This window comes from Crocuta crocuta, unplaced genomic scaffold (genome assembly GCF_008692635.1).
Source record: "Crocuta crocuta isolate KB4526 unplaced genomic scaffold, BGI_CrCroc_1.0 scaffold36, whole genome shotgun sequence".
NCBI classification, from domain to species: Eukaryota; Metazoa; Chordata; class Mammalia; order Carnivora; family Hyaenidae; genus Crocuta; species Crocuta crocuta.
In genome coordinates, this window is record NW_027532203.1 from 7,549,944 (window position 1) to 7,574,911 (window position 24,968).

At 46.5% G+C, this 24,968-nt stretch overlaps 1 protein-coding gene across 1 annotated transcript in view; it reads right to left on the reverse strand.

Moving 5' to 3' along the window:
* Positions 1-24,968, reverse strand: part of LOC144242589 (O-acyltransferase like protein-like) — a 65,665-nt gene that overhangs the window by 34,448 nt on the left and 6,249 nt on the right. Inside the window, exons 3-6 of the mRNA XM_077777555.1 lie at positions 13,680-13,819; positions 12,065-12,143; positions 3,504-3,645; positions 1,869-2,086 (exon numbers count right to left, since the gene is read on the reverse strand). Of these exons, the coding sequence (XP_077633681.1) occupies positions 1,869-2,086; positions 3,504-3,645; positions 12,065-12,143; positions 13,680-13,819 (579 nt within the window). The remainder of the gene's footprint in view (positions 1-1,868; positions 2,087-3,503; positions 3,646-12,064; positions 12,144-13,679; positions 13,820-24,968) is intronic.

A 24,968-nucleotide genomic window follows, 5' to 3' on the forward strand; every position in this document is an offset into this window, starting at 1 on the left:
CTACCCCTCCCTCTGCCATTTTGAGGCCACAGTTAAATAGAGCTGCTGAAAAAGTTAACATAACCTTCATGTCTTGATCATAGAGAGTCCTTGGTGCCCAGAACCCAGCTGACTTCGGCAAGGTCAGTGTTAGCGAGAGGTCTTGGCCAGTTTAAGCTGCTACCCTTTCCTCCTTCTGGCTTACGGAAGAGAATGAGGAAAAGAGCAATGAAACAGATGGATGTAAGTTTGCATTATCTCATTTAATTCCTTCGACAAATCCCATTGTATGCCCCCATTTTACACATGTAGAAACTGAGGTTCTTAGGGGTCAAACAACCTGACTAAGGGCAGAGTTAGAAACCCAGGCAGGGGTGACCAGGTATCGCTAAGTATGTTCCACGCTCATGGAGCCTTCTCTACATGGCAGCCGGGGTGCCGAGTTCTTGACTGGCGTCACGCGAGGAGAGACGGAGGGGCTCTGAGATTTGGGAGAAGCCATCATAACCGTCCCCAGTATCTGATGTGATGGAATAGAAACAAGAGTACGTAGGAGGGCAAAATGAGGTCCGTCGGTAGAAATTACAGAGCAGGGACGCCTGGGTGGCTCAGTCGGTTGAGCATCCAACTCTTGGTTTTGGCTCAAGTCATGATCTCATGGTTTGTGAGTTCAACCTCCGAGTCGGGCTTTGCACCGATGGCCCAGAATCTGCTTAGGATTCTCTCTTTCCCTCTTTCTCTCTGCCCCTCCCCCCAATAATAAACAAATAAACATTTAAAAAATTTAAAAAAAAATAAATAAATTACAAAACAGCAGAACTACTGTCCAGGAGCCAGACAATGAGTGCTTCCCGGCCCGGCCGCAGAGGGAGGCGCCAGGCCAGGGAGTGCCCTCCGACTTAGGAACGAGGTGGCACAGGGACCTCGGCCTTCTCGGCTCTCCAATCATCTTCACACAAACACACCTTGTGTTGCTGTCCTTGTCACTGGGACCTTGTAGTGGTGTCACAGCCGTTTTTGTTTTTGCCCGAAGATCCAAACGGGATCCGATAAGACCACCACCATGCCCTCCCCAGTGGACATAGTCCCTGAAGCTGCTTGATCACACATTCATGAGCTGTTGGCCCGTTCGTTGAAATGGTGGCTTATTTTTATCCCTTGAGTTGCAGTAAGGGAAGGTCAGTTGGTGCACGTCCAGGGTTCTGCCAGAAATGATTCCCCATGTGCCAAAGCTGTTTGCGTGACGATGTTGCCCTTGTTTCGGGGTGTGTGTGTGTGTGTGTGTGCGTGTGTGCGCGTATACATGTGTGGTCTTTGCCTTGCCATATGGACGGGGGAAATGAAGGTAATGCTCTCGACTTTTAGCTGGGACACAACACAAGGTGACCAACTGCTAACTACCGTCCAGCTCGCCCCTCACTAAGTGGGTTATTTACTTTTGGCTCAGATCCCCTCAGCCAGGTGTTAACCTATTGCACTGATTCCCCTGGCTTTGATTTAGACGTAAATCCTTTACCTTAGTGATGGCGGCAAGGTTCTGTGAGTCATCTGCGTCGCTGTGACACTGAAAATAGACACTGTGATCGTGCAATTGTTTCCTAGAGGCTGACTGCAGAGAAACCCAAGCCCTGCTCTGCCCTGGTCATGGGGTAGCAAAAAGACACACTGGCTCATTGTACCCGAGACAGAAAGCAGCATTTTTAGCGACTCGGCGCAACACTCTGATAGCAAACAAAGACGCAATTGTAAGGAACAGAGACCCAACCTCCACACTGGCATTTAGAAGCTGTTGGGCATTCACTAGACTCCAGCACCGTAGGAATTATTTTCCAATGGCCACTCATCTAAGTCACCTCTCGTGAGCGCTCTTAGTTTATTGAAATGCCTACTTTTTCCTCTGCTCGGGGTTCCTGAGAGCGAGAGCTGGGCCAGGCAGTCCGTTCTCTTCCCTGGGTCACTCCTCTGTGCCTCTCTCAGAGGCAGGCTCCCGTCGGTGGCCGGTTGTGCCGGATGTGAGGGTGACTCCCTGTGGTCGGATCCCTGCCCTTTGGCTGCCACATAGATGGTCCCAGCCAGGGGAAGGGAGAGGCCCAGCAAGGTGAGGCATCTGCAGGGAGAAGACACATGTGACCAAGCCTTACGTCACACCAAAGTCACCAGAATAGGCAGAGAAAACAGTGCAGTGCAAGACAAACCATGCAAAAATACAGACATCTAACAGTTTTAAGGGGTGGGAGTAGCTTCATAAGAATCAATAATGAAAGAAATGACAGAGTAAAAGATTAACGGATTTCAGTAAACTCTTTATAATTTTTTTTAAAAAAATCATACACAAAAACATGCAAATACTGAGGAAGATTCTTGCAGCTAATTGGACTAAAAACTCCTGTCTTTCGTCTATATAAGATAGTTTAAAAATCAGTAAGAACTCAACTAACCCACATATGTGGAAACACGTGTAAAAAGTATGAATAGCAGATAAACTTGAGGGAAAAACTCCTTGCTACCAATTTTTAGGGTAAATTAAACCCATTTCTTGACTCTATCAGATTGGTACTAGTTTTTACCAAGGTAGCTTGTGATGTGGGGGACAGGATGGTGATAGAGGCATGGACGTCACAGAGGCGGGCAGTTACATAAGTGAGGTTTCAGGAAAGCCCCTCGTTAATGATTTCAGCTATGCACTGGCGATTCTACCTCTACTAGTTTGTCCTGAGGACCAACATATGATGCAAACGAGAAGTAGTAGGCAGGATGGCTGAGGTGTCTGAGGGAGAAGCCACACCTCAAATAAAAGAAATTAATCTTCAGAGGTCACGTGATTGGAACAGGCCTATTTGGGATCAGGGTACCTTTCTCCATGACTCTGAAACTCAGTCATGTTTGGGTGTGGCCAGCCTCTTGAACACTGCTGAGTTTTTTTGCTTAAGGTACATGGTGATCTTTCATGGAATATTCAAGAATGAAAATTAAGGGGGAGCCTGGGTGGCTCAGTCGGTTAGGCGTCCGACTTTGGCTCAGGTCATGATCTCACGGTCTGTGAGTTCATGCCCCACTTCAGGCTCTGTGCTGACAGCTCAGAGCCGGGAGGCTGTTTTGGATTCTGCGTCTCCTTCTCTCTCTGCCCCTTCCCTGCTCATGCTCTGTCTCTCTCTGTCTCAAAAATAAATAAACATTAAAAAATTTTTTAAGAATGAAAATTAAGGGGCGCCTGGGTGGCTCAGTTGGTTAAGTATCTAACTTCGGCTCAGTCATGATCTTGCAGTTCGTGGGTTCAAGCCCCGTGTGGGCTCTCTGCTGACAGCTCGGAGCCTGGAACCAGCTTTGGATTCTGTGTCCCCACCTCTCTTTGCCCCTCCCCTGCTTGCACTCTGTCTCTCTGTCTTTCAAGGATGAATAAACATTTAAAATTTTTTAAAAAAAGAATGAAAATTAAATGGCTACGCATAGCTGGTGAGTGGAAGTTGATAACGCAGCCCCCAACATACACATCCCAACCAGGTACCTCAGATGCCCGTACTCACAGACACACGGCCACAAAGGTGTCGAGGGGGAACATTCCAGGAGCACATTTAGCCACACCCATGCCAGATGAGGAGGAAGAATTGATGGTAAAGAGAGAGAGAGAAGGAGCCAAAAATGATGTCTTTCTGAATCTTAAAATATCTATCAAGGGGAAAAAAAAAAGAGAGAGACGTTGTATTAATGGTACTTTACTTTACAACAAATATACTTTTCCAAAAGCTTTCATACCTATCATTTCAAAACAAAAGTTTGATATAAAAAGGGCAGGTGGCTTTCATATATCTGATTTACAGATGGGGAAACAGGGCAGGAAGATGCTGAGACTCACAGAAGTAAGAACTCAGCCCAGCATGAAGTGGACCATAGTCTCTGGAATGCGTAGGCTGCCCAGACCCTGCAGCCTCTCCTTTTTCTTTTTTTAAAAAATTTTTAATGTTTATTTATTTTTGAGAGTGAGAGAGAGACAGAGCGTGAGCAGGGAAGGGGCAGAGAGAGAGGGAGACACAGAATCTGAAGCAGGCTCCAGCCCCTGAGACATCAGCACAGAGCCCGATGCAGGGCTCAAACCCTTTAGCTAGGAGATCAGCTTAGCCAAGCGCCCCTCTCACAACCTCTCCTAGCCCAGTGCTGGGAATGACAATCCTAAATGGCACCATTGCCAGCTTAAATCTGTTTGTCAACAGGCTCCCACAAGAGACGTAAATGCAATATGAGATGAAAAAATACAATGGAAGCCCACAGCCTGGAGAAAGGTGCTGTCTAAAGAGGGCGCCTGGGTGGCTCAGTCGGTTAAGTGACTGACTTCAGCTCAGGTCATGAAATCGCAGTTCATGGGTTCGAGTCCCGCGTCGGGCTCTGTGCTGACAGCTCAGAGCCTAGAGCCTGGTTTGGATTATGTGTCTCCTTCTCTCTCTGCCCCTCCTCCCCTCACACTCTCTCTCTTTCTCAAAAATAAACATTAAAAAAATAATAATAAAGAAAGAAAATAAAATTGAAACTCAGCAGCACCAACTCAAGATACACGTAATCAGTCACTGATTGTAGGGACCTCTGTAGTTTGTAGGGATATTAGTGCTTAGATGAGAGCAGTGCCCCAGGATTACCCGGAGAACCTGCTCCACGGATTCCTCCCCGCCTCCCTTCCCCTCCCAGCAGGCTGGTACAGGTCTGTAGTGGGACCTGAGAATTTGCTTTTCTAACAAGAAACCAGGTGCACAGGCTGCTGATCAGGGCTTTGAGAACCACAGGTCCCGGGAACTTCCAAAACTTCAGCAAAGGATGAAGGGCACAGTGTCGCTTAATTAAATAGCAACGCCAATTATAAATAACAAAAAAGAAAAAATATATATTAAGCGCCCATTAGGTATGAGACATGTTTTGATCACTATGTCTAATCCATCAACGAACTACAAGGGACTATTATTTATCTTTTTTTTTTGAGGGGGGGGTGCAAGTGAGCGAAGGGCAGAGAGAAAGAGACAGAGAATCCCAGTAGGGGCAGAGAGAGAGAGAAAGACAGAGAAACAGGGTTCACCCAATGTGGGGCTCCACCTCACAAATCTGAGGCGAAGTCAGATACTTAATGACTGAGCCACCCAGGCGCCCATTATTTACCTTATTTCACAGACAAGGAAAAGTCTCCTCGGAGAAGGTCACAAACCTAAGCGTGGTGGCTAAGAATGTAGGTTCTGCACTGAGAGCCTGCAGCCACCCTTTATTCTATGACCATGGACACGTTACTTCTTTGTTCCATGCCTCAGTTTCCCCCTTGGTAAAATGAAAATAATCGCTCCTCGTAGGGTTGTTGTGAGGTGTGTGGCACTAACTAGAAAGCACTCAGCAAGTGCCTGGAACGGTAAGAGTTCAGTAAAGGCTGGCTCTCTCTATCATTGCTACTAAGCATCAAGGGCAACCTCACTCAGGTCTGCACGGATCTGCTAAGTGCGGTCTTTTTTTCCATCGTGCTACCTCATTTTAGTGCAATGTATTGGCTAGACTCACATGCAGGAGGCTTGAGTTTGAGCCAGCTTGCTGTGTGACCCTGGGCAACTTCCTTCACCTCTCTGGGTCTCATTTCCTCCTCTGGGTAGTGAGCAAGGGCACGTTGGACACTGTGGAGTCTAATGTCTCTTCTGCCTCCAACACTTTGCTCTTCCCACCCCTCTTCCCTGCTCCTACACTGCAAAGGCAAAGCGCTTTAGCTACAGGGTGTGGACAACCTAAGCTCCACCTCCCTAGCCCTCCCCCACATACCCCCTTTAGAGGGGGGCCGGGAGCCAGAGGGGCAGGGAATTCTAGACGCTCAGAGTGAAGAGAAGGGGAAGGTGGGCATGTCTCCTTGACCCTACAGACATCTTCTCCAAGGGGAGGCCCAGCCAGGTGCCTGGTCTCTCAAGTAGGGGCCCAAGGACAGGGCCCTTCCTGCCTGGGTCTGAGGGCTGCCATGCAGGCACCACTCTCCTGCCTCCAAGGCGCCCACCCTCCTCCCACAGGACACTAGGAAGCCTCGGGGTCAGGAAAGGAAGAGAATGAGGAGAAACGAATTGAGCCCTGGAGATCTAACATCAAGTTCAAAGGGACTCTAAAAAGAGACCATTAGAGACCTTTGTGTCCCCTCTACATTCCTATGTTGAAGCCAGGACCTCAGAATGTGACTGTATTTGGAGGCAGGGCCTTTCGAGAGAGGCGACTAAGTGAAAACGGGGCCATTGCACTATCTAATCCAACTGGTGGTGTCCTTAAATGAAAGGAAGTTTGGACACGTGTACGTGAGCACACAGAGGAGAGACCATGTGCGCACAGTAGTGAGTGAGAAGGTGGCCGTCGGCAGGCCCAGCAGAGAGGCCTCAGAAGGAACCAGCCCTCACGACGCCTTGAGCCTGGACTTCCAGTCGCCGGAACTGTGAGATGGGAATTTGGCTGTTAAGCCCCCGAGTCCGTGGTATTTGTCAAGGCAGCTGCAGCCGGCTCTCACAGACGCCCGCCGGGTCACCGCCCTCGACGAGGTAGCACTCAGCCGGACACCAGGCCAAGACTGTCGAATGGAACTGCCTGCAGACAGTTGGGTTTTCTGGGCTCGTCCACCCTCACCAAATGACCGGAGCCAATGTCCTCGGTCCTAGCAGACTGAGGAGAACCCCCACTCCCCGCGCTAAATCCCACCATAGTTTATACCAATCGACAGCCTGTGCCCATTCAGTGGAACGTGTCTACACCATGCCAGATTCTAGGTCTATACATGGGGAAAGGGAATCTTTGATCTGTTTCCCACCAATGTCTGGCCACATGCCATCAGCACCCCCCGTCACTAACATGGGCAGCTCAAGCCCATGGTGTAGACACCTCTCTCACCCTACCCAAGGTAGCTCTTTCCCCCCAACCCTGCGGCGCCCCCCAAGCTCCTCCACAGGGCGGCCTGTCCCTAGCACTCAGGGGTTCCCTTTGGGCACACATGCTCCCCTCACTAAATTGTAGGGTCCCCAAAATGAGAACTCCCAATTCTTTTCATTCTCTCCCCTCAGCACACACCTGTGATATCACACAGAGGCCACATGGAAGAGTCCTCAATAAATATTTTCTGCACTGAGCTGAGAACAGAAAATGGTATTCTGTGAAATGTTTTGGATTCCTTTTGAGACCTTCTGAGGCACTTCTGTGGGTAATTCAGGGAGTTGTTATTAACATAGCTCCATTTTCTTAATCAGCGCTCAGGGAATTCCCAGGAGATAGTGGGGGGAGGGGGAAGAAGTCACCCCTTGAAGTGCCAGCGCCAGGGTTCTGTGGAGACCTCATAATCCTAATTGTAACAGGCAAGGCACGATGAAATTAGCCTAGCAGAGCATAAGAAAGAGGACAGGTATAAGGGATGGTCACACATTGATTGTCAACAGCCCAGTTCTCGTTGCTTTGGGCCACAGCCAGGAGAGATGCTGTGGCCACCATACAATGTTACAAAATTTCCAGAAGGACAGGAGGCAGACTGAGAGTGAGTTTCTAAGAATGGGAATTCTTCAAGGGGCGCCTGGGTAGCTCAGTCGTTGGAGGGTTTGACATTGGCTCAGGTCATGATCTCATGGTTCGTGGGTTCGAGCCCCACATCGGGCTCTGTGCTGACAGCTCGGAGCCTGGAGTCGGCTTCGGATTCTGTGTTTCCCTCTCTGCCCCTCCCCTGCTGATGCTCTGTCTCTCTCTCTCTCTCCCCCCAAAATAAATAAATGTTTAAAAAAAAAAAAAAAGAAGGGAAATTCTTCAACATTGAATCTGGGTAAAATTCACTAACTCAGCGTTAACAGATCCTCAACCCAAGCCCCTTCATTCTTGGCTCTGTGCTGTCCCTGTGACCAGGTAATCATTTGCCTCTCCATTAAACTCCAGTCAGATGTGCCTGACGTTTATCAAGCACATTCTAAGTGCAGGGCCCTGGACTATGTGGCTGTGAGTCATCATGTTTTCTGACTCCCTGTCATGTTTAAGGGACTTTGGATATCTAGCCAAAGTAGGAACTACATGATTGGTAGTGTTCTGAGTTGAACACAGTTCTGAATGAATTCTGTCTCCCCTCCCCCCACAAAAGGTCCAAGCCTTAAGTCCCAGAGTTGTGAATGTGACCTTACTAGAAACAGGGTCTTTGCAGATATAACCAACTTAAGAGGACATCTTACTAGCTTAGGATGTGCGTTGACTAAATCCTGTGTCCTTATGAGGACAGAGACGGAAATTAGGAACCAGTGAGACACACAGGGAGGAACACCATGTGACCACAGACGTAAAGATTGGAGAAATGCCTCTTAAGCCCCCTGGTCTACGGCACTTGGTTCCAGAAGCCCGAGGAAACAGAACACCGCAAGTTGACGCCACAAGACCCCGGTATGAGTTGTCAGCGAACTAGCCTGTAACTGGGTTTGTGATCATCACACCCAAGTTTTACCTGGATGCTGGCGCACTAAATGCAGCAGGTGCCTGACTTCAGCCTCCTTGACCCTCGCAAGTGACCTCAAGGAGATATCAAAAACAAGAAGAACTAGCAAACCAGTTACACAGAGGTGTACAGGCAATATTTTGGAACCGTGAGATACGAGAGAAATATAATACATTACGACGACTTAACGGTCTTTCACGTGTCTGCATGGAAATCAGAAAACCTCTATTTTTACAATCTGACACATTATGCCTTGTGACTCACAAGTTTGGAGAACGGCTCAAAAGCACATAGACCCCTTTTGCATGTTGTATATAATCCCCTGTAGCTAACAGGCAACAGGCGTTGGAGAGGATTTTCAGGGCAACCTGAAACGCTGTCTCGGGGGCCATAGTCCTCAGGAGGAGAGCAACTGAGGTGTCTACTAACCTGCTGTGAGGTTGGCTTTCTCTCAGGTGATGCTCTCACCACTGTGGTGCGACACAGCTTCGTCCTCAAAAACTCACACGAAGTCCGTTATTTGAGATTTTAGGACATCCTATGGCAACCCCACTGTGCAGGGCTTTGCCCGAAAGCGACACATTCGGACCTGCCCGGCACCTTTCCCCCCCCCGCTCTCTGCAGTCCTGTGCACATTTCTTCCCAGCTTGTCTGCCGCGGTCTCCACGTGTGCAGTCCCTGCTCCTCTGCTCTAGGTGAGTGAAGCCCGCATTTGCAGCCTCCGCCTGCTACCGCTCAGCCGTTTGCCCCCACATCTGTAGAGGAAATACTGGCAACTCCGTCAAAAAGCTTTGGGGAACAGCTGGGGCACCTGAGTGGTGCGGTGGATTAAACGCCCCACTTCGGGTCAAGTCTTGATCTCACGATTCGCGGGTTCGAACCCCGTGTCGGTCTTTGCACTGACAGCGGGAAGTCTGCTCCTGAGATTGTCTCCCTGTCTCTCTCTCTGCTCCTCCCCTGCTCATGCTGTCTCTCAAGAAATAAATATAAGCATTTTTAAAAAGGGTTAAAAGGGGTGCCTGGGTGGCTCAGTTGGTTGAGCGTCCGACTTCAGCTCAGTTGATGATCTTCAGGTTTGTGAGTTCGAGCCCCACGTCGGGCTCTGTGCTGACAGCTAGCTCAGAGCCTGGAGCCTGCTTTGGATTCCGTGTCTCCTTCTCTCTCTGCCCCTTCCCCACTCACAGTCTGTCTCTTTCTGTCTCTCAAAAATAAATAAATTAATTAAAAAAAATTTTTAAGGGGTTAAAAAAATGCTTTGGGGAATAGCTGACAAATCCTTTCCAGATGGAAACCTTTTCTCTAAGGGAAAGAAGCTCCCATTTCTACCTGCTGTCTCTGTGCAGAACCTGGAGAAAAGCCGTGGTGGTAAAGATTAACCTCCCCTAATATATCCCCTCTACCAGTCAGCTCTGCCCTCCCTAAGCAGGGCCCTTCCTTCTTCCAGTCCCTCAAAGATAATCATCAGAGTATCTTTGTATCAGTAATAGCACGGAGCCTTCCACTTTATTCTAATGTCAGCTCTGGCTAAGGAGCTTAGCATTATCCAGAGAAACTAGGCTAATTGATAAATCTCTTAAATAATAAGGAACATTAACTCAGACTTAGGGAGCCATTTATTCACTTGAAATGCTAATTTAATAACAACTCCACACATTTATCTTCGTTGCTAGGATATTTATGGCCTTTCCAGCAAGAATAGAAATTTAATTTATAACAATTGGCTTTCTTTTGAACAGCACATAAAATATTTGGCTGGATAGACAGACCCGTACCTGAAGCTTAGGGGTAATCATAAATTCAGAGGACAATTTAAGGTTATTGAAAACTAACTGCAATATTGACACTGAAAAGATTTTTAATATGTGTGTGAGGTTGTGATATAATAAGAAATCTAAATTTGGTCTTCGTCCCTGGTTCCTGGCACAGAGCTCATAAAATCTTGGAATTTCCTGAGTGACGGGGTGGGAGGAGTGTTTGTTCTTATTCATAATAAGCCCCTTTCAACCAGACTTGAGTTGATGTTAATAAAACGATTCTCTGAGGAACCAGTCATGACAGAAGATTGGACCCTTCAGCCCCATCCCCCACCTCGGGAGGGAGAGAGGGACGGAATTGAGTCAATCACCAATGGCCCGTGATGTGATCAATTGTGCCTACCCACTGGGGTACCTGGGGGGCTCAGTCGGTTGAGCGTCCGACTTCAGCTCAGGTCATGATCTCACAGTTCACGAGTTTGAGCTCCACATTGGGTTCTCTNTATATAAAGTGGGTCAGAGAGCTTCTGGGTTGAGGAATATGTGGAGGTGCTGGGGCGGCGGTCCGCCTGAGTGGGGAGGGGAGCTCTACCCCGCTTCCCACATACCATGCCCTGCGCCTCTCTTCCATTTGGCCATTCCTGAGTCTTGTCCATTATCATAAGCCAGTGATAAGTAACAGTAAAGGGTTTCTCCGTGTTCTATGAGCCAGGATAGCAAATTCTCAAACCTGAGGAGGGTCCCATGGGAACCCCTGATTAGGAACCACCTCAGATGGAAGTGTGGGCAACCTTAGGACCCACTACTTGGGATTGGTTGGGGACAGTCTTATAGGAATGAGCCCTTGACTGTGGGGTCCAAGTAGTTCATGTCAGAATTGTGTCATGTGAGGGGGAAGCCCACGTATTTGGTGTCAGAAGTGTTCCGTGGGGAGAGAAACAGTGTCTACCTTTGAATGTGTCATGTTAGCTCTTACTCGGATAACCAGATGGATACGAGCGATGCTAGGAGTAAAACTTCCGGGCTTTAAACCTCTTCCTTTGAAAATTCTGAAAGAGAGGACATCAAACCAGTTTCCCTGAGGACTAACATGTATTCACTCTGTGAGGTGAAGGTCAGAAGCGACTGCAAGGCCGCAGAGAGTTGGAGCCACAATGAACTTCGTTGTCTACACAACTGGGAGGTGGCGACCAGGACCAAATGCAGGGGTCCTAGAGCTGAGCCCTGACAACACACTGGCTTCACACCATCCCGGTTCAGAACTGCCTTCTGGATCCGGCAGCTGACAGATTTCCACACGTGGGCCGCAGCAGAGAACACTCACACTATGGAAACCAGAAACTGCCCACCTCTGTTCTTCAGGCCTAACCAGGCCTCTGGGGGTGAGGGTGGATTGTTTAAATCTAAAATTTTATTGTGTATGGGGCGCCTGGGGGGCTCAGTCGGTTCAACATCCGACTTCGGCTCAGGTCATGATCTCACTGTCGGGGCTCAAGCGCCACATCGGGCTCTGTGCTGACAGCTCAGAGCCTGGAGCCTGTTTCAGATTCTGTGTCTCCCTCTCTCTCTGCCCCTCCCCCACTCGCACTCTGTCTCTCTCTCTCTCTCTTTCTCAAAAATAAACATTAAAAATTTTTTTAAAATTTTATTGTGTAAAGGTTCAGCCCTTACCTTCTCTTAATTCTTTCTCCTCCTTCCTCCATACTCCTTGCCTATTCTGACACCTCCATTCCCAAATCCCCAAAATGCCATATTCTCAGTTTGTTGGCCTTATCAGGATGAAGGTCAGTTCATTCCTGAAAGAATGGTCTTTCTTGGCTCCAAGGAGCTGGGAGTTTTCAAACTTTATGCTGAGACAATAGTCTCACTGGGAATGTGCAGGACCTACCCAGCTGAGACATCACAGTCACGTCCTCTTCGGTGCAAGAATCGGGGACACACAGGCCCACGCTGTATTCGGCTCCATCCTGAAAAACATGATGCCACAATGTTCTTTCGTGTTAGTGCTCATGACAGACGTGCATGATCATTATTTTTTTAAATGTTTCTATTTATTTTTGAGAGAGAGACAGAGTATGAGCAGGGGAGGGGCAGAGAGAGAGAGGGAGACACACAACCTGAAGCAGGCTCCAGGCTCTGAGCTGTCAGCACAGAGCCCAACGCGGGGCTCGAACTCACAAACCATGAGATGGTGACCTGAGCCGGAGTCAGTAGCTCAACCGACTGAGCCCCTCAAGCGCCCCCTAGTGCACGATCATTTCTAAGGCTGCTACTGTGCTGCCCAAGAATTAAGATTAGGACCTGGGGGTGGGGCTGGGGAGGGGCGGGTGACAGGTATGGAAAGAAGTGTGCTGACATCTTTGGGGATGGTTTTCCCATACGAGTCCTTTGAGTAAATCTACAGAAGATCGGATGCACTTGTGTTTAAACCAAAGTACGCAGCTGATTATTTAAACAGCACCAGTGTGGGGTAATCTGCCCCTGCTCCTCTCTCCCACGGTACACACTGTCCTAAGCATTGACCATCCTTATGATCATCAACAGAATTGCCATGTCGCCATTTCTTTGTAACAGGACTGTAACAGGATCAAATCAAGATTTTATTCATAAATCAAGCCCATGGTTAGAATGCACGTCCTGATAGAGAAAAGAGCAAATTATAAATAAAAGTCCCTGGCCTGCTTCTTCTGAACATGTAACTTACGTGATTGCATAGGCCTGACCTTTTGCTCTGATATCAAAACCATTCATGTCCTGCTTCGAAAATAGGACATGACATTTGTACCCACTGATTAGACCCTCAAGCAATCATGGTCAGAACCCTCAGTGGGCCAAGTGGGCGATCATCTTTCTATTTCCAATGATTAACCATTGCAAGACTGTTTATAGCATTACTATCAGAGAGCTTGGGTTTCTTCCTGCTATTTCATATGACTGTTTTTAGCCAACCTGTATTTTCTTTTAGTGTTGTACAACATCATAAAGTCTACTTAACATGCTTGAAGATAGCGAGCCTGTGACCTCAGTCAACTGAGGTAGTGATGTATTCACCAAAGTCGGGGCCCATCTGCTAAGGTAACCTCAGATTCGTGTCTCAGGGTTCTGCTTCTAGGATGGGATTATAGGTAATGGGATGTTCACCTCCCTTTGGGATTCCCAAAACAGATGGTGAGTCAGGGGTTAATGCCCAGAAACATTGGCTGGGACTTGACCTTGGATTCTTCATGAAGGTCGTCCAGCAGTCTTGCCCCACCCATACAATATGGCAGAAGGAACATCTGAAGGTCTATGTGGCCTGTGGACAACTGCCCTCCTATAGTGTCCCACGCTCAGCACATGCAAGTGCAGCTGCTCGCAGTGCAGTTGTAACTGTTTGCAAAACGTCCTAATAGAGTTGGGGGGTTTTTGTGCAGAAAAACAATCGCTGCTGCTGCTGTCTGGGGTTCCCTATCACGAAGTGCAGTTGTCCTTGGAGAACGTGAGTGCAGGTGGCGCGGGCTCACCTGCAGGGTCTGAAGCTTGCAGTACCGCCCTTGGAAGTGGCCCGAGGGAGCACGGGCGGAGCAGCACTCACTGTACGAGCCCAGCCTGTCCACGTTTCCGTTCAGGACGTTGCTCCCAAGCTTCCCCACGGAGTCATACACTGAGTTTCAAAGCAAAAGAAGTAGGCGAGGTTAGCTTCTTTGTGTAACTTTCAAAGGAATTTACAGGCACTCAGCTCCACCTTTGAAAACACTCAGTCTGAGATGACCAGAAAAAAGAGAGAGAGAGGAGTTTAGGGGCCACTCTTTGAGCCTGCGTTTTGTGTCCACAGCCCCATCTTCACGGAAGGAGAATAATGGTACAGGTCCTTGGGTTGGGTGCATGATCTGTTGCTGAAAAAAATGAAGAATTTGAATTCTTTTAAATAATAAATACTTTAGGGAGCCTGGGTGGCTCAGTCAGTGAAGCATCCGACTTTGGCTCAGGTCATGATCTGCAGTCCGTGAGTTTGAGCCCCGCGTCAGGCTCTGTGCTGACAGCTCAGAGCCCGGAGCCTATTTTGGATTCTGTGTCTCCCTCTCTGTCTCTGCCCCTCCCCTGCTCATGCTCTGTCTCTCTCTCTCAAAAATAAACATTAAAAATTAAATAATAAAAATAAAAAATAAATAATACATGCTTTGAGGGAGTAAAAAGATATACCTAAAAATCAGTAACTTTTCTTTCTCCCCCCCATACACCCAAGAGAAAATATTCAGTCTTTAAAATTTTTTATCCACTTCTGTGGGAACTTAGACAGTTGTTTTTTTTGTTGTTGTTTTGTTTTACACCCTCAAGAGTAGGATGGTGAGGTCATCTCCACTGTTAACGGTACTCTTCACCCTGGTCGCAAGCCTCTGAAGCCAATTAATACCAGCACCATGTGGTTTTTATTATTATGGGTTTGTAGTATTGTGAGTAGTCTGCCTTTCATTTTCTTTTCAAAGTTGAACTAGTTAATTTGTACACCATTAAGCATTCATGCACATTTCAGAAAGTTTGTATTCAGAAAAATTCAGAATAAGTTTGTTGAGCTCCTTGAAACATCCAACTAGAATAGTGATTGAAATTGCTTCAAATTTATAATTATATATGGGGCAAGTTGATAGCATTTTTTCTTTTTTTCCTTTTAAATGTTTATTTTTGAGAGAGAGAGAGAGGGAGAGAGAGAAAGAGAGAGAGAGCGAGCGAACGATGGGGGGGGGGCAACGAGAAAGAGAGACAGAGGATCTGAAGCGGGCTCTGCGCTGACAGCAGAGAACCTGACATGGGGCTTGAACTCACGAACCGTGAGATCAAGATCTGAGCCGAAATTGGACGCTTAACCAACTGAGCCACCCAGGTGCCCCAACATCATTTTTGTATTAAGTAAGCCATCATTGGATGTCGTACAATTTACTCCAGTTCTTTTGTGTCCTTACTTAAAATTTTACGTTTCCTTGGTAATCTTAAAGCAGATTATATAAACAATTCCTAGATAGTGTATAGTTGGCTATTTTTTTTTTGATGCTTTATTCTCAAATATATTTTCCAATTGATTGTTGCAGGGGTGGAAAACGCTATTGATTTTTATAACTGGCTCTGGTATCTGACACATTTGCTGAACATTCTGATTAGTTTTGCAATCTTATTTCTTCATCAATTCTTACACCACATTTTTTTTTCCTTTCCTGGTTTTGGAATCAAAGTTATAATCAAATTTATAAAGTGTGCTGGACAACTTTTGCCCTTTATATTTTCTGGAACAGCCATAATTAACACTGGTTGTTGGGGGGCTAGTGATAGTGGAGAGAGGGGTTGTACCCACCTGCAAAGTGGCAACATGAGGCAGATCTTGGTGGTGATGGAAAGTTCTGGGTCTTGATTGTGATGTGGGTTACGCAATCTGCACATCGCTAAAAGGGCATAGAGCTACACACACACATTGTACCAATGGCGATTTTTTTTATATTGTACTAGGATAATGTTCAATGCAACCACTGGGAAGACCTGGAAGGAAGACATGGGGCCCCTCTTATTCTGTATTTTCATAGATTCTGTGTTTTTTCATTTGGCATCCATGCATCACGGGGCCAATTTTCGCATTAACTCTACTTTCTTATTTCCTGTATTTGTGATGCTCTGACACTTACGACCTCCCTGCCTGGGCAGAGACTGCCCATCCTACGGCTAGCCGATTCTTAGAGACAGGAAATGCTTCCCCACATGGCCCCCGCAGTGTGGCAGGCCCCCATGGTGGGAAACGCAAGTCATAAAAATCTTTCAATGGCATTGACCTCATCATGTTGTCACTTAGTCCCCTCCATAAATTAAAACCCACAGGTACAATTGATACACTCTTGGGCAATCTAAGCAACTTCCTGTAAGTCTATCATTATTAAAAATAAATAGGTGTTTTAAAAAGTAAGTGTCGGATTTCTCTTTTAGTTTCTGCTTTTGTCCCGTGTCTGACTTATCTTTCTTTCTGGAAATGTTTACAGTTTCCTCATTGTTTTTCACGTTCTCAATTTTAGGTCTGTCCTGACCCATACTTTGATGTGAATTTTATCAGTCTGGTTTCGTGTTCTATAAGCCAGGTCAATCTGGCTTATCTTCTCTTAATTCTGGAGAAAATACTGCTACTATTTGTTCACTATCCCCTTCCTCCTGCTTGTTTTGTTATATTTCTCCTTCTGATGGCACTTCTGGCCTCAAAATCTCTTACTGTTTTCTCTCCCAGCTCATTATCCTTTCCGGCTACACTTTGAGAGTTCTCTTAAATGGATTTATCCATCTCCTCATGTTCCTTGGCCTCCATCTACCTTACTATTCACCCCATCTACTGTGCTGTTTATCTATTTCAACTATTTTTACTCTACTAATCCCTCTTGACTTTATGATTTCTTATTCATACTTTGTATTACCAATATTCTCCACTAGCTCTCTGAGTATATTTATTGTGTTTATTTTAAATCCTTGATGACCCATCCGTTCCAATGATTCAGCTTCATGTAGTACACATATTCGTTCAATTCACTGTCATTACCTTCAAGAATATAGTATATATGATACAGTTGGGTTTTTCTTTTACATTCATCTGGTCCAATTGATCACTTTCCCTTAAAGCTTCATGGCATGACCTATGCTGCCAGAGCTCAGCCGCACCCACACAATTTGCTACCAAAAACCAACATGACGAGTCTATTATGTGCCAGGCACTGTTTCGAGTGCTTTCCATCCATTATCTCATATACCCCTCACACGATCCTATGAGATTATGAGTAACCATTTTAATCTCTATTTTACAGATTCAAAAACTGAGGCACAGAGATGGCAAATAATGTAAACAGCAACATAAATCTACCCCTTTTTAACTGCTCACAAGAATCAGAGCCAGGTATTTAAAACAGCTAGTAAGGTTGGGGCGCCTGGGTGGCTCAGTTGGTTAAGCGTCCGACTCTAGCTCAGGTCATGATCTCACGGTTCCAGAGTTCGAGCCCCACATCGGGCTCTGTGCTGATAGCTCAGAGCCTGGAGCCTATTTCAGATTCTGTGTCTCCTTCTCTGTCTCTGCCTCTCCTGCACGCGTGTTCTGTCTCTCTCTCAAAAATAAACAAACATTAAAAAAAAATTTACACTAGCTAGTAAGGATCAGGACTACACATTCCAATCCATTTCTGATCTGGACACATAACTTCTTGCCCTCTAAAAAACACAGAAATGCCGTCTTTTTATTTGTTAGTGTGGCATATACATTCTTATATGTAACTAAAGATAATGATATTCCTTAGAATGAGTGGGGAGAAAACTCCACATACAGCTTGGCAAATTACACATCTCTTCCTGCATTTCTGTCTTTGTCTTCACTAATAATTGGATTCCTGCGAGCCCACCTAAAAATCAGGTGGAAGAAACTGCATTTTGCTTATACGTATGCTTTTTAAAAAAAAAATACATTATTTTGAAAACCTCCTGGCCATAACTGGGCCAACAGTCCTTGCTGAGCAGTCCGGGGTAACCTGACTTCCGCTGTGAGCTCCTGCCTTTTCTTGGCAGTACTGTTACTCTGGCCACTTGGGCTCAGCCAGCAGGTGTCTGTTTCACTGGCCTCTTTTATTCTTTTATTTTTTTAATGTATATTTATTTTTAAGAGAGACAGAGACAGAGTGCAAGCACGGGATGGCAGAGAGAGAGACATAGCATCCAAAGCGGGCTCCAGGTTCTGAGCTGTCAGCACAGAGCCCGACACGGGGCTTGAACCCATGAACCATGAGATCATGAGCTGAACTGAAGAAGGACGCTTAACTAACTGAGCCACCCAGGCGCCCCTCTCTGGCCTCTTTTCATTGGTGCTAAGTATTCCAGGCTGTTGCCTCCTCCGGATGTGACTCTATCTCTGACCACACTCAGCGCCTTACAGCTGGTCTCCACGCAGTCATTTGTAGCTAGTCACCATCAAACTGCCTGACCGATAAGACTGACCACGTACCTCCCCTCCCTATAATTATTCCCAGGTACTATGAACAAAGTTAAAAGGTAACTCTCAGAGAAGAGGACATATTTCCTGTATTAATAACTAGGACAAAGAATTCTTTTCAGATTATATAGAGAACGCTTATAAATCAGTAATCTTTTAAAAGTCGAAGAAACCAATTTATAATTTACAAAGGATAGAAACAGGCAATTCTTGGAGAAGGAAATCCAAGTAACCAATAAATATGCGAACGTTGTTTGGTCTCACCAATAAACCACAATTAGACACCATTCTCTTCTACCCATCTGATGGCTAAAAAATTATAAGGTTGATATAATTAGTGTTAGTAAGAACATGAAGAAATAGGTCTCTCGATTTGGCCTCTTAAAAGCTATTCTCCCTCCTAACAGCAACTAGATGTTGGAGAATTACCACTCCCCAACCTAATGCCATTCTGACAGAAAACCAGGGTGCTCTTTCCTGTCATTGCAGAGGCTGACAGGGTGCCTGGGGGCTGCTTCCACTCCACCCTCCCACTCTCTGGGAATGAGGTCAACCCTCTCCCAGGACTAGTGTGGAGTAAGTCAAGGCCCAAAGCAAAGCGTGGGCTTCGTTCATCCACTGGTGGTTGGCTGGGAGACTGTAGAATGGGCACCGCCTTGGAGATTGTCTGAACCTGACTGGTCCAGGGACCAGTGCTGGGCCCAGCAGGTCTCTGGCCCTCCTCTCCATCCTGTGAGCTGCCCCGTCTGCCAGTAAACTCCCCTTCCTGCTGAAGCCCGCCAGAGTTGGTGTCTGTGGTTTAACCAGACTCCTTCCTAACTGATATCCCCAGTGACCCACAGTTCAACATCTCAGAATCTGCCCCAGGGAAACATGTACGAACACACAATTAATTGCAAGATGGTTGCAGCAGTGATGCCTCTAAAGACAGAAAAGCAGACACGACTATTAGGTGGAACCACACGAAAATTCCATTTTATGGGGCAAAAACAGTTTAATGTCAGCAATCTCAAGTAGTTCAGCCTCTATCAGTAGAAGGTTGAATGAGCTATGGCACTTTCTTGTAATGCTCTGCAACAATGAGGGAGATCTATATTTGTTGCCATGGGAAATGCTCCAAGACATACTATTCCACGGGGGGAAAAGTTCAAGGGGTGCCTGGGGGGCTCAGTTTATCGTCCAACTCTTGATTTCAGCTCTTGTCATGATACCCGAGCCTTGAGTCAGGCTCTGTGCTGATAGTACGGAGCCTATTTGGGTTTTCTCTCTTTCTCTCTCTGTGCCCCTCCCCTGCTCACGCTCTCTCTTTCTCTCAAAAATAAATGAATAAACTTCGTTTTTTTAAAAAAAGTTCAAAATAAATTTAAAAAATAAAATAAAAAATAAAAAGCTCAAGAACAATAAATATATTTTTCAATTTTATAAAACAAAACAATATCTCTGTCAATTGAGGTACACAAAAATGCAAGGAGAAAGTTCCGGAGAGTTCTAGAAGGATATACATTCATTCATAATAGCTGTTATCCAGGAAGGAGACTGAGAATTAAATGAGGGAACAAAAAAATAATGAAGCTTTGTCAGTATTATTTTGATTCCTTTACAGTAAGAATAGATTCACATATTACTTAGGAAATATAATATATGAACAAAATTTTTAAATCAATATATATTTTTAAAAAATTCTTCAGTGGTATTTCACCATCAGGAGCAGGAGTTGGCACTCTGTGGCCCTGTTTTTGTAAGTCAAGTTTTAGAGGAACACAGTCATCTCATTCACTTACACGTTGTTAATGTTGTTTTCTAGATACGGGCGGAGTTCAGCAGTTGCAACAGACGCTATGTGGCCCACAAACCTGAAATATTTGCTATCTGGTCTTTTAGAGGGAACGCTGCAGACCTCTTATCTAGAGCTGTGATTCCCAAGCCAGGGCAGACGTGAGGTGCCCTGGGGCATCTTTAAAAAATAATAAGACTCAGGTTCTACCCTTGCAGATAGTGGCTTGATTGGTCGGGGGCGGGGGAGGGATGGTGGTGGTGGTGAAGGGCTTAGGCATTAACTGTTGCTTAAAATTTCCCAGGCGATGCTCTGTGCAGGCAGGCTCCACCGCCCTGATCTTTAGGATTAATTCCAGACTCCTGAGCGTGGCTTAAAAGGCCCTTCGTGACCGGACCTGCCTCTCCAGACTCATCCTCCCACGCCCACGCCCATTTCCGCTGCTCCTTCATACCGAATGCACCAGGCCTGCACTTGTCTGTTTTTCTGCCTGGAATGTCCTTCCTTCCTGTCTGCCTGGCAAATGCTGAATCATCCCTTGGGCCTCAGCGGAAGGATGGTCTCCCCCCCAGGAAGCAGTCCAGACCCCTGCTTCGTGTATCACACACACTAAAAGGCTTGTAATGGTTCACCTGTCTGTCCCCCCTCCCCGGGCGGGAGGGGTCATGTTTCCATTAATGGATATCTCCGAGGAGTAGTTCAATAAACATTTGCTGGATTGAATTAAACTTTGAAAAAAATTAAATTCAAATGCCCCAAATCCAGCTCCATGAATGTATTTTGAAGTCCTCCGTGTGTCAAGAAAATTAATGATGATTTTAAAAACCAGATGTATTTATTATAGATAAGCTGGATGATTCCCCAGTTCCTTTCTCTATCACTGAGTACCCCGAACGCTGTAGCCTGAAGATTAAGAATCTGGAACTAAGAACAAGAGAGGTGTCGATACGGAGCCTGACTTGACCCTTAGATAAAATTCTAAAGGACAACGTAGAGGTATATATACCCAATTATTCACTTGAGAAGATTAACGTCCACATTTTTTTTTCCAGTTGGTGTTCTGCTTGTAAACTGGTTGGATTTATGGCTTTCTGGCTAAGGCTATTTTGTATGCTATGCAAATTTCCAATTGTATTTGCTGCCTTTCTGATTATGAACGCAAATGAACAATGTGCCCGTTTCCAGCTTAATTGGTTTTTGTCAGGAACCAGAGGTTGTGGCCATAGGTACCATCCGACTCAAAATACATTACAATGGTCTTGGGAGGAAGAGAGAGAATAAACTAATCACTAATCCCACCTGTTGCTGCAAATCTCCTGGCTGTTCCTAATTTTCATTTCCAGAAGATGACAAACAACTCATTTCAACTCTGCTGGCATAATTGGCAGACAAATTTGCTTTCTCACATGGTGGTGATGATATGTGGATATCAAAATGCAGACTTGATGAATTTCTGGGTTTGAATGGAGGAGAGAAAGACCCTGGTCAGTGGTCTTATATTTTAAAATATGGCTGCACTTATACCATGAAGTTGAAGGCAGCAGAAGATTCTAGAATGCTAAGCCACAAATAAATCTTGACAGTAATTATCATCTACAGCTTTAAAAAGATTTTTTTTATGTTTTATTTATTTCTGAGAGAGAGACAGCACGAGCAGGAGAGGGTCAGAGACAGAGGGAGACAGAGAATCTGAAACAGGCTCCAGGCTCTGAGCTGGCTGTCAGCACAGAGCCTGACATGGGGCTTGAACCCATGAACCGTGAGATCATGACCTGAGCAGAAGTCGGACGCTCAAAAGACTGAGCCGCCCAGGCACCCCTATCATCTACAGCTTTAACAGCAAATAGTTACTAAGCCCCGACCAGACTGCTGTGTTACATTGGGGAATTTTAAAAACTAGAATTGAATAGTCCTTGTGCGACAGTTAATGATACAGGGCATATACATAAAAGGCCGGCCATCTGTTGCCAGAGATCTCGTTAGTCAGAAAGAGATCTGAATGTGATACCAGTTCGATTTCCAAAGTTACTAAAGTAGCTGTTTACAGGTCCCCCTTGTGTCTGGTCACCTACTAATCTTGGACTTGGTATATTCATTTCCTGTGACTGCTATTACAAATGCCCACAAACTTGGTGGCTTAAAACCACAGATATTTGTTCTCTCACAGTTTTGGAGGCCAGAAGTCCAAAATCAGTATCACTGGGCAGAATTCAGGATGTCAGCAGGGCCACCCTCCTTCCAGAGGTTCTAGGAGAGAAGCTATTCTTTGCCCCTTCCAGCTTCTAATGATGCCGGCACCCCTTGGCTTGTGGCCACCTCACTCCAATGTCCGCCTCTATGGCCACATTACCTCCTCCTCTGTGTGTGTGTGTGTCAAGTCGCGCCCCACCCCCCACTTTTAAGAGTACATGTGATTGCATTAGGGCCCATCTGGATAATCCAGGATAATCTCCCTGTCTCAAGTGGGCAAAGACCTTGTTTCCATAGGAGGGAACATTCACAGGCCCCGGGAACTAGAATGTCGATGTCCTTTGGGGGGCCACGTGTCAGCTGACCACAGCATGGCTGTGGCTGAAATGCAGCGACCCCAGAGATTTCAGTGGAACCCGCCGTGTCATCCTTTCTCTATTGTAAGACTTTATTTGTTTCAGCACCTGTTCTGTCCCTAGCTCCCGCACTGGTGGAGGGGGCCGGCGCTAGAGTCAAGTGCCCTCCAGACGGACAGGCCGATGGGACAAGAGGCAACGTCTGAGAATCCAAATCAAGTTGACAGTCCCTCCTCCCACGATGACAACAGAGCAAAGGCTCAGCTCGAGCCGGTGAGTGGCTAGCCCAGTGAGTGCCTCCCTACGGACTGCCTCCTGTGACAGGGTGTGAACCCCGAGCCTTGCCTTCCAGGGGAGAAGATGAGACACACGGAGGGGAGACATGAAATAACCATTCCAAGAGATACAAGACGAAGCCAAAGGGAATAAGTGGCCGGAGGAGGAAGCCCAGCAGCCCCGCCAGCAGGGTGGCCCGAGCAATGCGACACAGGGACCAGGGAGAGGGGACTTGAAGGGTTAAAGATGGCTAAAGCACAAGCAGCCGCTTGTGGAAGATTTCAAGGATGTTACGAGATTAGAGAAAACAGGAAATGAAAAGCCCTGCACACTGCTTGGGAACCAGAGCACCCCCCCTCTCCCCCGCCCCGTCCCTGAGGGATAAAGTGCAGGAACCCGCTGACATCGCATGAACCCAGGAGGCCCTCCATCTGCAGAGCTCAGTTTTCATCCCACATAAATAGCTTCCCCTGAAGGGCCTCTGCTGCAGATGGTGTTATCCACGGTCCGGGTGGATTTAATGAAATGGTCATGGGCGGGCCCGGTACATCTCAAAGAAAATGAGTTCCAGGACCTACCTGAGACAGCTTGTTTTGCTGGTCTCGTTTTGTTTTTCATCTTGGAAACAGATGCATACTTTATTCTGGAAGATGTGTTCGGGAGCCCAGCGCTTCCTGTATTTGTATCCCAGCGCTGTACTCGTTTCCACAAGCCAGGTGACTTAGCCCAACAGAAACGTGTTGTGTACCAGAACCTGGAGACCACAAGTCTGGAATCAAGGGACTGGCAGGGGTGGCTCCTGTTGGGGACCCTGAGGGAGAATCTGTTCGTGCCTCTCTCCTAACATCTGGTGGCTGCTGGCGATCTTTAGTGTTCCTTGGCTTGCAACGCGTTCATCCCTCCCATCTCTGTCTCTGTCATCCAGCAACTGTCCCTGCAGCTCTCTGCGTGTAAATTTCCCTCTTACAAGGACACCAGCCATTGACTTAGGGCACTCCCTGGATCCCATTCTAACTTGATCACATCTACAAAGACCCTATTTCCAAACAAGATCACATTCACAGGTACCAGGGGTCAGGGTATCCACAGATCCTTTTGGAAGACGCAGTGCAACCCACAACACTCCCCACGTGGCTGTTCTAATCCAAGCCAAAGGGTGAGCTGGCTGGGGATGCTGTGGGGCCTGGAGACGAGAAGCAGCCATGAGCTTGGGGAAGGTGCGAGAAGTTTATAGAGAGATGAGGTCCCAGAATAAGGCATGTCGGAGAACCTGCCGGGCCCTGGCAAAACACCTGCAGAAATAGCCAACCAGGTGTCTACTACAACCAAAGAAACCGAACATGACTTCAATATCTCCTTTTAATAGAGCTTCTATTATGTATTCTGGTCATTTGTTCATTAAGTTATATACATATATGACAAGTGCCTATGGGGGTAGGCCTCAGGGGTAGAGCATTTGACTGGATGTAGAGCATTTGACTGGATATATACCAAGCACCTATATAAAAGGGCGTAAGCCACAGGCCTTCGCTTCCAGGACCCCTTCCTCCAGAGAAAACAGGACAGGATAGTACAAGATATTCAGACAAGAGACATGAAATCACTCTTCTAGAACAGATATAAAGCCAAAAGGAGTCCCCAAATAGAACAACCCAAAGGGATCTATGGACATATAGATATATCTCTATCTTTACATATAAAGTAATAAGGATCACATATTCACTAAATTCTATGAATTCACCATTCCATATTATGGTCCAATATTTAAAACACAACAGGAAAAACAAGGAGATGTGGGGGGCATGGAACAGAAAGTGGTGATAGAGCAAAAGGGTAGGACGGGAGCATCTGGGTGGCTCAGTCGGTTAGGTGTCTGACTTTGGCTCAGGTCATGATCTTGTGGTTCTTGAGTTCAAGCCACGCATCAGACTCCGTGCTGACAGCTTGGAGCCTGGAGCCCGCTTCAGATTCTGTGTCTTCCCCTCTCTCTGCCCTTCCCCTGCTCATACACACACACTCTCTCTCAAAAATAAACAAACACTGAAAAAATTTAAGGAAAGGGTGTTAGGACAAACAACAAGAAATGTACTCACTGAGCTGTGTGGCCAAACCAGTAACAGCGAGCTTCCTGCAAATCTGTGTGAGTTTCCTACGGCTGCTGTAACAAACTACTAAAACTTTGTGGCTTAAAACAACATAAATCTATTATCTTACAGTTCTG